The 15,762-nt window shown below is 42.5% G+C and overlaps 1 protein-coding gene across 4 annotated transcripts in view; it reads left to right on the top strand.

The window, feature by feature from the left end:
• Nucleotides 1-14,697, top strand: part of LOC139645071 (putative adenosylhomocysteinase 3) — a 54,825-nt gene extending 40,128 nt beyond the window's left edge. For 3 of the 4 annotated variants that reach the window (XM_071520670.1, XM_071520672.1, XM_071520674.1), the window contains 14 exons: nt 1,205-1,348; nt 2,265-2,365; nt 2,570-2,672; nt 2,855-2,949; nt 3,634-3,740; nt 4,504-4,620; nt 5,362-5,425; nt 6,099-6,187; nt 6,307-6,377; nt 8,165-8,259; nt 9,178-9,276; nt 11,631-11,699; nt 11,909-11,987; nt 13,570-13,697. In XM_071520670.1, coding sequence (XP_071376771.1) covers nt 1,205-1,348; nt 2,265-2,365; nt 2,570-2,672; nt 2,855-2,949; nt 3,634-3,740; nt 4,504-4,620; nt 5,362-5,425; nt 6,099-6,187; nt 6,307-6,377; nt 8,165-8,259; nt 9,178-9,276; nt 11,631-11,699; nt 11,909-11,987; nt 13,570-13,697 — 1,361 coding nt within the window. Of the gene's footprint in view, nt 1-1,204; nt 1,349-2,264; nt 2,366-2,569; nt 2,673-2,854; nt 2,950-3,633; nt 3,741-4,503; nt 4,621-5,361; nt 5,426-6,098; nt 6,188-6,306; nt 6,378-8,164; nt 8,260-9,177; nt 9,277-11,630; nt 11,700-11,908; nt 11,988-13,569; nt 13,698-14,560 lie in introns of those variants that run through there. The other variant, XM_071520671.1, reaches the window with a different exon arrangement.
• Nucleotides 14,698-15,762: the final 1,065 nt, after the last annotated feature.

Below are 15,762 nucleotides of genomic sequence, written 5' to 3'. Positions count from 1 at the left end.
GAGAATCTGTAGGTGCCCTCTTTAAGGTATCAGCCAATACCCAAATACTTTTTTATCTGTTAGAGAGATCTAAAATCCTTCTGTGTTTTGAAAAGGACAGAAAATTAAGTCTTTGCTTTGATTTCTGACGTTACACGTGGGATTTTAGTGTTAGGAGGCTTTTCCTCTACCAGCATACTATCATTGTCTGGCATTGTTCCAATATCCAATACAAGCATCGGTACATCCACCCTCATGACCCCCGAGACCTCCTCTTCTCACATGCCTTCCCTCCCTCTCTCTCTCCCTCCCTCTCTCCTTTCTTTCTTCCTCTCATTACGGAGGGGAAACTTCAAAGGGAGCTTTTTTTCCCTCCTAACAGTAGATAGAATCATGGATTATTACCGTTTTTGACTACATAGCCTAAGCCATGCCTTTCCCGTACCGGCACAGTACAGGATGTTCAGTTGGGTTTTTTTCAGTATGGTTACACTAGAAGGATCCTGGTAAGGCATCCAAACACATCTGGTACTGGTCACTGTTCAGTTTGAAAAGGTGCTGGAAGGGATATCTGCATTGCATACCTGCCCTTTGTATTCAAGTGAAGAGCCAAAGCGTGCTAATGCTGTAACACAGTGCTGGTGCCATGGAAAAAGTTCATTTCAGGATTGAGTTCACCAATAATATTCTATCTGACTGGGTAGGAAGAGCGGTGTCTTGTGGCTGTAGATCCTTGGTGTGTGTGCGTGCATGTGTTACCGATAACATTGTTTACGTCTTTCAGAGGTATTGTGCACTGATACGTCCCTATGAAATGTTTGCTTTCTGTGTGCGACTGTGTGCAGCATGCGTTATCACATGGTGCAGTTATGTATACTTACAGTATATACTGAATTTACTCTGTACTGCAATCTCTAAATGGAAGGAGGCTGCAGTTTTTCTCTTGGAGGGAAAAGTTTTGTAGACAGGTTTCTAAACAAGTAAATTCGGTGCTGTGCAGAATCCATAGCATACGAAAATCACATTTCAAACTCTCCAAACCTCCGAATACTGGCATCTCATTGTGTCTATCCTGCACATTCAAACCTTTAATCCCTGAAAACGAAATCCTGTAGAAGATGGGGGTTTTTTCGGTATTGTACAGCCTTTATATGTGTGTGTGTGTGTGAGTGTGTAAAGCTCTAACGTATACTGACAGTGCCTGTATCTGTGTTTATGTTTGCAGCGGCATCATACACGGACAGCTCTGACGATGAGACATCTCCTCGGGACAAACAGCAGAAGAACTCCAAGGGCAACGGAGACTTCTGCATCAAAAACATCAAACAGGCCGACTTCGGACGCAGAGAGATTGAGATTGCCGAGCAAGGTGTGTGGGGTTGTGTGCGATCGTTGTTGTGTTTCCATTCGCAGGTGACCTGTCTCCTAACGAGGTAGAAAAATTAGGAAAATTCTTCAAAGTGAGGACATTGGCTACAGTTGCATTCAGAACATTTTATCATTCATTTATAATTCCTTTTGACTGAAGATTGCAAATGAATGTGTTGCAGAATGTTTTAGACTGAACTCATTACCCTCAGTGGACAAACATGCACACAAAGAATATAATACATTATAACCGAAGATAGTCGGTGAAAGGGCTGTTAGGCTGCCAATAGATTTGCAAGATCTTAACTCACACATCCATTATAAGAACAGTTGTTCATGTTGGGACTGCAGAACCACGCTTTGGAAACTTCTGTGGACTGTGTGCCTAATCACGACGATCAAGTTTTCTTGATGTGTGATATCGCTAGGCGGCCAGGCATTGTTCTATTATATCCTCAGCAAGTTACTGTTTCCATGTGAATAAAAGAGTTGTGTGTGTGTGTGTGGCGCTGACATGCCCCCTGCCTGCTCCTCCACACTGCTGCGTGGCCATATGTCCCCTGCCACTGACAGTGACAGCAGTATTATAACCCAACACAGAAACACACACACATTATGAACCATTGCCTAATTGCTCCACAAAACATACAGACAGCCGCCCCAGCCTCAGCTGAACCCTGCAGGCCATACACACACACACACACACACACACACACACACACACACACACACACACACACAGAGTACTTTGTCCTTAGCATTAGCAACTCCTGCAGCTGGGTGAATGGATGAATTAGTAATTAAGTATTTGAAGGAATAAATGATGGTAATTCCCCTAGCCATCCTTTTGTAAAACACTTCTAAAACCAGTTTTCTCTGTCTGTGTGTGTGTGTGTGTGTGTGTTTCCCCTCTGCAGAGATGCCAGCCCTGATGGCTTTGAGGAAGCGAGCCCAGGGGGAGAAGCCCCTCGCTGGTGCCAAGGTGGTGGGCTGCACCCACATCACTGCCCAGACCGCTGTGAGTTGGACCGCACACACACACCACACACCACGCAACACACAGATTCACTGTCCATACACACTCCACTGACTACAGTGTTACTTCTAACATCTACAGCAGGAATCAAACTTGACTTTCTCAGTACTTTTTTCCTCATTATTCTCTCCTCTCATCTCGTCTCGTCTCTCCTCTCCTCTCCTCTCCTCTCCTCTCTCCTCTCAGGTGCTGATGGAGACTCTGTCAGCGTTGGGGGCTCAGTGCAGATGGGCAGCCTGTAACATCTACTCCACTCAGAACGAAGTGGCAGCTGCCTTGGCAGAGGGAGGTGAGACACTTTATGTGTGTGTGTGTGTGTGTGGAGTTCAGTGTGACAGCTGCCTTTCTCTTCACCCCTTCAAATGTTAATGTCTCTCTTTTGCTCATTCTCTGCTCCTGTCTGACTCACCATCACTCCGTGCTCTGTTTATTTCTCTCTCTATATATCTAATGCTTCCTGTCTCTCTCCAGGTTTCAGTGTGTTTGCATGGAAGGGTGAGTCAGAGGATGACTTCTGGTGGTGCATCGATCGCTGTGTCAACCTGGAGGGCTGGCAGCCCAACATGGTAGTACATCTACATTCCAAATAAAGCTTACTGAAGGGCGGGGAACAAACTGTCGTCATCCTACGGCCGCAGCGGCTGCTACATACCGGAACTGATGCATCAGCCATTTTCAGTATTTTACCAGACAAATAGATTTTCTGGGAATAAAATGGAACATCTATTTTTAAATGATGGGTTGGTTACCTGCCAAAATGGTAGAGTGGGTAGTAGGTTAGAGGAGTAGGCAAACTTATCAGCCACAGTGAAGTATGTATTGTATAGCAACCTTCAGAAATTTAGATTAAGCTTTCAGATAGCAGCACTAAAAATAAAATGTTCTTGTATGTTTTACCAAAAACAACTGTTAGTCAGAGAAGAAGGATTGCTACATAGAAATACAACATTTAATTCTCATTATCGAATGGATGTGAAAATGTTTTTTTGTGGGAAAAGGATTTCCTTCTTTTGAATTTTGAAGAACAAACACTTCCTGTGTTGACTGAATGGAAAATGTGTTGTCCCACCCTGGAACCAATCTACAAGTATGATATTCAATTTCAAGTACTAAACGGGTTCTGTTTCTGTCTTTTCTGTCATTCTCTCACCCTTTCTCTCTTTCTCTTCCCCCTCCTCCTTTATTTCTCTCTCTCTGTCTTTCTGTCTCTCTGTCCTCTCCATTTGTCTCCGTCTCTTCCTGTCTGTCAGATCTTGGATGATGGTGGAGACCTGACTCACTGGATCTATAAGAAATACCCCAACATGTTCAAGAAGATCAAGGGCATCGTAGAGGAGAGTGTTACCGGTGTGCACAGGTGGGAACACACACACACGCACACACACACACACACACACACACATACACTCACTTACCGTACTTTCCCTGGTAGTTCTTCAAGCTGTTTCTGGTAAAGGTCTGAAATATTACACTTCCAATAGATGAAACAAGTTCTCACTATTGGAGATCACTGAATGTGCAAGTACTGTCAAAGCTCTCTCTCTCTGTCTGTCTCTCTCTCTGTCTGTCTCTCTCTCTTTCTCTCTCTCTCTTTCTCTCTCTCTCTCTCTCTCTCTCTCTCTCTCGCTCTCTCTCTCTCTCTCTCTCTCTCTCTCTCTCTCTCTCTCTCTCTCTCTCTCTCTCTCTCTCTCTCTCTCTCTCTCTCTCTCTCTCTCTCTCTCTCTCTCTCTCTCTCTCTCTGATATGGTAATGTCACCATCTAGTGGTGGAAATGTTTACTAGCAAGGAGTCGGTCAATAGTGACTGTGATTGCAGAATTACAGCACTGCTTTAGCATACTACATTATCATATACTGCTAAATTAGACTTTGTGTTAATCATGTGGAATATTTGTATATCATCAAAGGATTAACATAAAATTAATCTTTTCTGAAAATTGCAAAAAATGACCGTTTTCTCTATGGGGATCAATTACATATCACATTACACTACATTGGTGCTTCCAAACTTCTTAGTCAGCACTTTGCCGGACAAATTAAGTTTCATTCTGTTATTTAATTCTCAGTCACACAGCATGACTCACCTTGTGTGTGTTTCTGTGTGTGTGTGTGTGTGTGTAGGTTGTACCAGCTGTCCAAGGCAGGGAAGCTGTGTGTTCCAGCCATGAACGTCAACGACTCAGTGACCAAGCAGAAGTTTGACAACCTCTACTGCTGCAGGGAGTCCATCTTGGATGGGTACGCGGCTCCACTCCACCCCAAGTCTTCTATTTAGCTTGACCTTATCATAAGTCTCATTCACCTTTTACCTAACCCCAAGTCTCCCACTCCACTTAACATTAACTCAAATTGTGGCTGTTGTCATGTGAAACACCACAACCCCAAAATGTGATATATCCATTTTGGAAAACTGATGTTCCTGTTGACCATTACTCTATATTTAACAGATCAACACAGATCATTATATGTTTAAAATGTTCCTGTTTTTAAGTAATTGGTTCAAGATGGATAATCATTTTATAACAGCGAGTTTTACCCTTGTGTCAACAAACATTTTGTCCATTTCAGTTCTGTCCCAAGGGCCATGAATAGGTCCTTTTACAAGAACTATTTTCAGTCTAAAAATTAGATTGGATTAGTCCGATAAATCAGTAATCATTCAGTACAACATTTAGATTAGGTTTGGATCTTGTACCGCTGTAAATTGTGCTAATGCATCAGGGTCCAGGTTTAACTAACTTGTTTTAACAAGCAATGAGAGTAGCAGAAAGTAGCTGTTATTATTAAAATTGTTTAACTTTACCTTAGCATATAGATTCGTACCCAGACAGAGTAAGTTACAGGGAGTGAGCTGGAAGGGGTTCAGGGTCTTTTGAAGGACTCTGATGGGCACATGTTGCGGGGATTGAACCTGCAGCGTTTCTGTTACGGGGCGGTCCACAGGAATTGCTCTAAACTGTTTGTCGTTTCTCACCTTAGCCTGAAGAGGACCACTGACGTCATGTTTGGAGGCAAACAGGTGGTGGTGTGCGGATACGGAGAGGTGAGGCAGACACACTCACAACACATAGACGTTGCCTGTTCACTGTGTGCAAAATTAAAACCATCTCCTCTTTCCATGAAATACACTGACCAGGGGAATTCAGGTGAAAGCTGTGATCCTGTATTAATTTCACCTAGTAAATCCACTTTAACAAAGGAGAGATTTAGGTGAAAGTGAGGAGAATGGTTGAAGCATGTTTATTAGGCGTCAAGGCAGTTGAGACAGGGATTTTGCTGAAGGTGATGCTATTCAATATTTGGTAGGTAGTCCTAAAATTTTATATGCTCGCTGCTGTATTAACATAGAATGGCCACTAGAGAGCTTTGTGCACGTAGAAAAGCATTATGACTGTAGCAAAGGCTAACTGCAGTCGCCAGCTTTTGAGAAAAATTGATTGATTGTGTACCATACTTTTGATCCCATGCATCCCATACACTAACCCTACACCTGTTTGTATTTGAATTTGTATTGTTATGGTATATGCCATAGTGCGATAACCGTATACATTTTTAGTGTGGGCTGCTCCAGTGGGAAGCGAACCCCTAACCCGGCCATTCTCTACCCACTGAGCTCCACAGGATGTTGACATGGTCGTCATGTGAACCTGACATCATGTAGTCTCCTAAACCTACATGCGCTATCTACAGTCACTGATGTATGTTTATATCGTCAGGTGGGGAAGGGCTGCTGTGCCGCCCTGAAAGCCATGGGCTCCATCGTCTACGTCACAGAGATCGACCCAATCTGTGCCCTGCAGGCCTGGTAAGACAGACAGTCGCAGCGACCGCATGCAGATAAGCAGCTTGTCGAGCGCCTGTGGATTTGATGCTGGTGTTGTGGGCCAGTCTAATGCTCTTCTTTTACCCTTGTCCCAATGTCAGCATGGACGGCTTCAGGCTGGTGAAGCTGAACGAAGTCATCAGACAAGTGGACATTGTCATCACCTGCACAGGTAGAAGACGACTCGCTGTTTATTTCTCCCTCTGTCTCAATTCAAACGTCGAAAGAAAGCGACAGACATCTTGGTCTCTCTCACTCGTACTCACTTCTCTGGCTGGTGAAGCTGAAATTTATAAGTGATTCTGCAGTATAATCACCTCTCAAGTAATCACCTTACAATAGCTGTACAGGAATTTGTCTTGGAGACTTTGGTGCAGGGACATAATCCACGATTAATAATCTAACAAATACATAGAACAGAGCCTCACAATCATTGGGAAGGTGCAGGACACACAATAGACAGCAGACTATACCTATCATTCTGTCACTATGTGCGTTCAGGGTGACTAGACAGATATTCCAGTGGTTGTCGTCAGCCTGTAGCAGTTATTTATCCAGTTCTCCAGCTCAGCAGCCTGGGACTTGTCCTGAACAGTTAATTGGAGCCGAGACTCAGTTGTCTCCCTGCTTCATTACCTGATGTTGCTAGGCAGTCCCGAAGCAGTGGCAAATGGTAATTGAACGGGAAACCTAATAAGAAGATAATAAGGAGATAAATACTATTTGTATAAGACTTCTCTTAATAAAGTTACAAAGTGCTGTAAAATAAATGAAGCAAGACTATCATTAGCTGTAATAAAGGGAAGTCATGTTTAATGCCCACAGCTCATTAAAGCCCATGCAGCAAAATTAAAAAAAAACCTTATTGGACTCCCAATGAATTAATAACACTGCTGTAGCATAATGAGGGCAAAATAACTTAGCGGTTAAATGTACATTTTTTTTTTTTTTTAAAAGAATTCTGCTGTGTCTTAAAAACAAGACAGACAGCAATAATCATTACTGTAATGTAATAATGTAATATAATCATGTTACTGCTCCCAGATAAAAATAAATGACATGATGGTGGAGTCGTTAAGTTTTATCTGCGAGCAGTGTTGAGATAGAGCATGAAATTTTTCACATCCCATGAAGCATAACGGATGTAATCTCTAACAATTTAAAAAAAAATTCCACTTAAAAAAGTCGAACTCGAGCTGTATGTAAAGATCTGTTTGCAAGGCTTTGTTATATAAATCCCCCAGTTTTGATCACGAGATCAGATGGAAACCCTTAATTACAAAGTGAGATTGGAGACATGTACACATTCAGAGAGACATATGCAGGTGAGATGCACTGACTTGTACAAAACGCCATTTCCGTTTAGCATTGCAACGCACTATGAATTGTCAGATGCTTAAGTGGTGCTTGGAGATGAGTAGTGATTAAATCAAGTCCAGTAAGGAGACTCTTAGTTGTACAGAAACAGACAGAGTTGGGGAATCTATTTGTATACAAGCCAGTAACGATTGGTAAAATATTGGCAGACCTCCTGAAATGTGTATTCTAATGCACAATGGCACTTTTATGCAAACAGACAATAAAAAAGTAATCTAATCTAATCAAAATGGTTTTGTGAACTTCACTGGGGCTGCCGTCTGCCTGCCAGAATCTATTGACAAATAAAGCGCAAGCCAGCAAAGGTGGACAAAAACTTTCCCTGTCTTCTTCAATACACAGGAATTCTTTGAAATATTGACTATACTAAATGATTGATACTACTGTCTTAGATTGATATGCTTTTCTTGCTTGCTTTCTTTCTTGCGTTCTTTCTGTCTCTGTCTTTCTATATTTTGCTGTCTCTTTTTCTCTCTCTGTCTTCATTTGCCTTTGTCTCTTTCTTCCTTTCTCTCTGTCTGTCTTTCCTCCCTCCCTCTCTCTTCCCACCCTTGACATCTCGTCTCCTCTGTTTCTCCTCAGGTAATAAGAACGTGGTGGTGAGAGAGTACTTGGACCGCATGAAGAACGGCTGCATTGTCTGCAACATGGGACACTCCAACACTGAGATCGATGTGGTCAGGTCAGTTACCACACAAATTAATAACCTGTGTGCGTGTGTTGCCATGACCATTCCTGACATCATGATTGACAGTCTTCCAGTCTTCCTGTTTCCTGTCTTCAAAGCCCGAGTGTCAAAGCAACTCAGAAAAGTTGTAAGATCAGGCTTGAGTTGCAGCATAGCTTTATTCAACCAGAGCAGGAAACATGTTTTTATCCCCTTGCCACAGTCGCTGCTGCCAATTTTAATTATTGAAATGTTTTACCAACCAGCTAGATCTTTCAGACAAAATAGGAAAGTAGCACCCTACCTGTCAACGTGGCTGGTAGGGTGCTGATTTCCTACTCTAATCTTAACTCACCTTTCTTTTGAAGTAAACACAAACAGAGAGGCAGTGGTTCTGAATCACATTTTCATTTTAGGCATTTAGCTGATTCTCTTACACAGAGCGATTTTACAATGAGTGCGCTAATGGTGCACTAAGGTTAAGTCATCACAATTACAAGCAACCAATAATAAAGGAGTGCAAAGGTCAGGGCCTTTGTGCTCTGATAATATCCTTGTGGCCAGAGAATGATAATGTAAGCAAAAAATTAATGCTAGGAATTCTGGGATAAACGAGTAAGAGCTAAAGGTTTTTTCTACTTTTTCTTTTTAAAGAGGGTAATCAGAGTAAAATGGTGGAAGATGGGTGACCTGTCCTCAATTTAGTTTAGCAAACGAAGACACTGAAAAAGAGAGGAGAATACCTTCTGTACAGTTCCATCAACAGAAAGAAAAATCAAGATGACAGAGACACAAGTGAATTGGATAACAAGGACATCTGAACTTAACAAGCAGGAGACCGGTACAAAACAGGAATAACAAGCTGGGGAAGCAAAAAAAAATAAATGTTGATAATGTTGTTGATGATGCTGATGTTGTGGTCCCACAGGCGAGCCTGCGGACCCCTGAGCTGACCTGGGAGAGAGTGCGCTCTCAAGTGGACCATGTCATCTGGCCCGACGGCAAGAGGATAGTCCTGCTGGCTGAGGTACACACACACACACACACACACACACACACACACACACACACACACACACACACACACACACACACACAAAGACGCACAGACATTTATCCAGATGACTTTGAAAGAGTGCAATAGTAAAAAAAAAAACTTTAAAATCCTAGATCATGGACTGTGCAAACAACCAATGGTAAGAAGTTGCAAGGGTCAAGGCCACAGCAGCCTGACAACAGATGTAACACATTGTACACACAAACATACACACTGTCTGGACTAAAACCACACACACACACACACACACACACACACACAGGGTTCCTAAATAGAGCTGGACAGTCTTGAAATATATGGAAAATACATTTGATCATTTCCAGGTCTTTGCTCAAAAAGTGTGATTAAGTATGAGGAAGAAACTGTTGTTACACAGATATGACAACACAATGCATGTCGTTGTAGATTCACTGTCATTTAAACACATTGTGATACTGTTGTTATGAAGAATACTTTTCAGCCAAATATTGTAGTGACCTAGTCCAGTCATGCCTCCCAGTCTCTATTAATATACGTCTTATTGAACACCAACAAAAGTGTTCAAATCCAGTTAAGAAAGTATGGTTTGGAAAAAAGTATAGCGTTGTGAGATGGAACATGCAGACACAAACATACACACATGTTCCATAGGGGAATTTGGTTAGTTAGTTTACACAATACACACCATCATTCCTGTTTCAGACTGGGCGTGTGTGTGTGTGTGTGTGTGTGTGTGTGTGTGTTGCAAGGTGTGACAGAATGAGAGCAGTGTGAGCGGAGCAGACAGACAGTCTGCCAGTCAGTCTGGCCCTGTGTCTCTGCTGCTGTTTCATCTCCCGCTGGTTTTAACCACATGAGTAGACAGACTTTACCATCCTCCTCTGCCTCTATATCTCTATTCAAAGAGTTCTATTGCAAATACACAATATATTTAAGAAATATCATTATCCAAAGATCATCATTTAGTATCTCTAAAATTAAATGGATCCAGTCTGTCAGAATTTTGGCAGCCAAGGTCTTAAGACAGCTGCTTTCCTTTAAAGTAAAAAAAAAAAAGGGCTATAATGTGTTCAAATTTGTCCCTTCAGTGCTTTTTTTATGGTGGAAGAAACTTTCATTTCTTTTTCTCTCATTGTTTGTTCCACCCCTTTCTGTACTCTTCACTAAGAAGTATTCCATACCCTAACCTCACTTTGCAAGTCCTCCAAGGTACATGAATGAAAAGAACCAAAGGAATGAAAAACTTCAGCTCCTCTTCGAGAACAATTGACAAAGATTTTTACTATTATAAACCAACATGTTTTGGCTGCAATAGGCTTCTGATTTTAATAATAAGGCTTTGTCAATTGTGTCAATTGTTCTTCAAGCAGAGCTGAATTGTCATACTTTTGAATCTACGTATTTCTCACTAGCGAGGATAGATCTGTGAGCCTATTCTTTCTCGCTTGTTGTCAGTGTAGCACCTGGAGCGGGGTTTGGATGTGTGCAGCCTTCATTTCGATTTTCTCTATTTTTACTTCTTTGACTTCTTGCTGATGTTTCTTCTCTGTTATCTCAGTATGAGAGGCATTTCAGGGTTCTGCAGGTGTGCGACAGTGAGAGAGAGAGAGTGTGTGTGTGTGTGTGTGTTTGAGAGTGTATAATGGGGAATGTGTGATGTTCTGTGTGTGTGCTGGAGATTAAGAAGTCTAAACAGTATGCATTCTGCTTTTTTCATGTGACAGCAACACAACCTTTCGCTGTTCCCTCTCCTATCTGCAGAGAGTTCCAGTTTTACATACTAACTACCTCATTTTCTGCAACATTTGGGCTCTCCCAAATCCACTTACTGCAATGCAGCATCTCAGAATGTATTGACAGCAACAACAGTTCAGCAGGGGGGGGACAAATCAATGTTCACCATAATCCCTCTGAGTCTTAGTTTGAGATGCACAGTGCTTAGACACAGATGTGAAGTGATTAAAGGTAGTGGTAACATAACGATGAGGGGAGAAATTAAATTGGTACAGGTGAGATTTAAAAACAAAACCAAAAAAAACAAGGGGCTTATGTGCTATTGATGCAGACTGTTTTTTTCTCAATTTTATTGTATACCGTATAGTCACTCTCAAGAACTTAGGAACAGAACTTTTTCTGATTAATTGGTTCCACTTGCTTTTTTGACACACCATCCCTAATAGAGATTTCTCTTTTCTCACCCTTATGTATATATTTTTTTTCCCCTCTGAGTTTTTGTGTTGGTCTGAGCATATACTGACACTTTGTGTTCTGAAGAGCTAAGAACCCGTGGGTGTTTTTTCCTTTTGTAGTAAAGCCTTGTTTTTTGTTGTTTTTTTCTTCTCCAGGGTCGTCTGCTGAACCTCAGCTGTTCCACTGTGCCCACGTTTGTGCTCTCCATCACCGCCACCACCCAGGTAAACCACTAGATCCATTTCTGTCTATTTATGAATTCATTTTTTGCTCATGTACATTGTTTTACGTGGTTGGTTTGTTTTTTGAATTTTACATTTTGTATACTGCTTTTATCGCCAGTATTGTTCCTGTTCAAGAGATAAAGAAATTGAAATCGGAAGGAGTTGCGTGTGCGAATAACATGTGAATGTGTGTGTGTGTGTGCGCCCAGGCCCTGGCTCTGATAGAGCTGTACAACGCGCCAGAGGGACGCTACAAGCAGGACGTTTACCTGCTGCCCAAGAAGATGGGTAAGAGACACCCCCCCACACACAACACTCCCACCCCCACCACACACTCACACACACACACACACACACACACTGTTCCTCCCCAAGCTGAACCAACTGACCAACTACTGTCTACTGTAGCATCTACCTCCTATCGTATAGATATGATACGACTGATCGACCCTCATGTCTTTCTTGCATGTTGCACTCGGCGATCGCCCTTGTCTTCTCTCCCTCCCCCTCTCTCATATCTCCCCCTCTCTCCACACCGCCCCACACCACTTGAGTGTCTCTCTATCTCTCCGTCTTATCTAGCCATCGTCTGTGTATCTATCTCTCTCGCTCTCCTTCGGCCCTCAGCTGGCACCGGTGGTGTTTGTCCCTCTCCTAATCTTCCTCTGTCCCCTGCGTGCCCCCCCTTTAGAAGAGGAGCTGCCCAGCGCTGTCCTCAAAACACTCCTCTGAACCACAATAAACACACTCAGCCCCTGGCAACACCACTCGACTGGAGGATATACAGAGAGGCAGAGAGAGGGGGAGTTGGACTGGCTGCAAGGATAGATATGCTTCAGTTTAGTTCAATATGCTTACTGGAATGAATGTTAGAAGAACAGTATTGCCAAATACCTTCAGGCAAGAAAAAGAATCAAAATTAGTGGTAGTAAATGCTGACAGTATAACATAAACACACTCCAAGATATTAGTCCAGAGAGAGAGATTTTAGGTTCTTGTGGAAGCAGCTCTTTAATTTTTCCCAACACTTACTAAACAAAGATGGAGATGAACAGTAACTGTGCAGGTAATCAGCTAGCAAGGAGATGGACAAGAAGTGAAGATGGAGTAAAGTATTTGGGTAGACGGAGAGGTTGTTTTTGCCCAAATAAACAGCCTGCAGACTTACTGCGCGTGCATTTGCGCATGCATGTGTGTTGCGAGAAGCGTCTCAAGATTAAGTCTGTTTCTATAGACAATGCATCCAGTCTCAACTGTTCAGTGCAGAGCCGTCTCCCCAGATAGCACATAATTTACAGTAGAATTCACATCTTCTGTGTGTGTGTGTGTGTGTATACAGCCAGCAGCTTGGCCGCAGTGTTGCCTATTGCAGTTCTTGCCTTTGGATCTGCTGGAGAGAGAGAGATACACAGAGAGAGAGAGAGGGAGGCAAATGTAGGTCACCCTGTCAATGACGGCTGCTGCTGCTTACAGCACCCACTGACAGAGAGATGATGGAGAGGGAAAGGGGAGAGACATGGATTGAGGAAGGACTGAGTGGGGGAAAGAAGGGAGGTGTAGAAACCAAGAGGAGAGGAAAGTAAATGGAGGGAAAGAGGAAGGTAGAATAGAAAGAGGGTAGTTGGTGCAGAGGAAAGAAGAGAGGGTGATGGAAGAAGAGAGACAGCTAATCCCAGTCTCCCTGTGCTACTCCCCTTCCTCCTCACAGTTGAATGACTAATCAACTACAGACGCCTGGTGAATCCTAACATGCTCTCTCTCTCTCTCTCTCGCTCTCTCTCTCTCTCTCTCTCTCTCTCTCTCTCTATCTCTCTCTGTGTGTTTGTCTGTCTTTCCATCTCAATAACTCTTCCTCTCTCTTTCCTTCCAGACGAGTATGTGGCCAGCCTACATCTCCCTACATTTGACGCCCATCTCACAGAGCTGAGTGATGAGCAGGCCAAGTATCTGGGCTTGAACAAGAACGGGCCCTTCAAGCCAAACTACTACAGGTATTAACCTCATCAGCCCACTTAAGGCCTTTAAGTGGTTAAAGAGATGATCCAGTAGCGGAAAAGTTGACTTGGCCTTGAAGTGTCCTTGAGCAAGACACTGAATCCCAACTATCCAGAGTGACTGACTCATTGTCAGTCTCTCTGGATAAGAGCGTCAGCTAAATACCTAATATTTAACTTTATGATTGCTATGCCGGGAGATGTATATCTGTATCTACATCAGGAGACTAGGCCACGCCTTAGCGCTCCCAGGCACTAAAGCATGGCACTAAACTCTCAGTTGCTCTGATGTGGTTTTACTGGGCAGCTCCAGGTCTGAATACATACTATTTTAAGTATTTTTACCAACCAATTAAACTTCTTTATAGCTTCCAAAGTAGTGTTTAGCTTAGAAAAGACTGAAAAGTAGCTGGCTGCCTGCCAAATTGATGAGTAAAATTGATACGTTCCAGCCACAAACAAAAATGTACTTGCCTTCCCTTAATCCCTGTTAACTGCTGTTAGTTAATATCAACTAACTGGTTTACAAGAAAAATGTTTAGTTGAACATGTAGTTCTTACGGGTATTTAAAAAAAAAAAATCCACTTGTCCACTTGTGACGTTTCATGCTATATGTGCGAATTTATCATTGATGTGTCGATTACATATAGAACTTTAGTGGTATACAGCCAGCCAATGAGCAGCAGGCTTGCTTACCCTAAACCAATGAGCTTCTTTGCTTTTTCTCTCGCTTTTTCTTCGCTCTTTCTATTCCAAAAAGTCACAATGAGTTCAGTCTCTTGTCGCTGCCTCAGCTTCTTATCAGCATTTGTAACAACTTTCCTCCTGACTTATTTGTCTTCTCCCTTTGTTTTTTTTTATTCAAGGTATTAAACCAGTGTCGAGGTTGGACTGAAGAAATACCAATACTCCATAAATCGCACACAGACCCGGAGAAGAAGAGGGGGAGGAAGAGGAGGAGAGGAAGGAAGGACAGAATAGTCAACACACCTGCTTTATATACGGGCGGGGGGGGGCGGGGGGAGGAGCTCTGACAGAGGGGAGGGGGAGGGAGGGGCGTGGCTTTCCCTGCGCTTTTGGCAGTCGTTATTTATTCACGCTAGACGACGATAACAATAACATTAACTCTAACTTTGTGGAGCTGCTCCTGCCATTCGCCGCTAGCTAGCGCCCCATTAAGCAACGTCTTCTTCCGGAAGATGTTTTTGTTTTTTTATTATTATTATTTCCTCGCCCCCCCCTCCATCATTTCATCGCCATCGTCTCTTTTGTGTGTCGAGTTGTACGTAAATCCTCCATCCTTCCCTCCCCCCATTGCCATGTTTTATTGTTTAACTACTAAAGATGAAATTATTGACGCTAAAAAGAGATATATAAAAAAAAAACAAAAAAAAACTTGATTTAAAAAAAAAAATCTGTGTGAATGAAGATGACCTTTTGAAGATTTAGTCATGGACACTTTTCCTGTCCCTTTTTTTGTTTGTCTTTTCTTTTCTACTCGTGATTGTTTTTGTTTTTTTCTTCTGTGATACTGAGAGGGGCGGGGCTAGACCTAGTGGGAGGGGTTAGGCGGGATCTCAGGGTCCAATCATATCTGTCTTTTATTTGATCGTTTCATTGAGATTTACCGTTTTTTGTCTGTTTTTAAACCTTTTTTTATGCGCTCTGTTCCCTCAAATCAGATGGTAGTTTATCAGTTCCTTTTGTAGTATGACTGGACGGTGGCAGGTAAAATGGGCGGCAGCCTTCGTCTTTGATTGGACGGAGACCCCTCCCTCTCACCTGTCACTCAAAATTACAGTGAAACCATCTCATTGGCTATTTAACTTCTTTCTCGGCTTCCAGCTGCTCACACAACGCCAGTGTTGAAGTAATGAAAAGTATTTTCAGCCAGTGAGAGCTAACCTTATCCTTTTTTTGTTCGTCTTTCCTTTATCAAGAATTACTATACTGTATTAGAAGCATGGCAGGTTGTCAGATCATTACAAGGGGTATATATTTAGATATTTATATAGAAATTAAGATTTTTCTATCTTTTGTTTTTTTTCCTGCGCCATCTAATATCATT

This window comes from Centroberyx affinis, unplaced genomic scaffold (assembly GCF_046629955.1).
Source record: "Centroberyx affinis isolate AG114_WGS23_722 - 3 ecotype Tasmania unplaced genomic scaffold, CSIRO-AGI_Caff_v1 ptg000819l_1, whole genome shotgun sequence".
Taxonomy (NCBI): domain Eukaryota; kingdom Metazoa; phylum Chordata; class Actinopteri; order Beryciformes; family Berycidae; genus Centroberyx; species Centroberyx affinis.
This window is presented reverse-complemented; position numbering and strand designations above follow the sequence as displayed.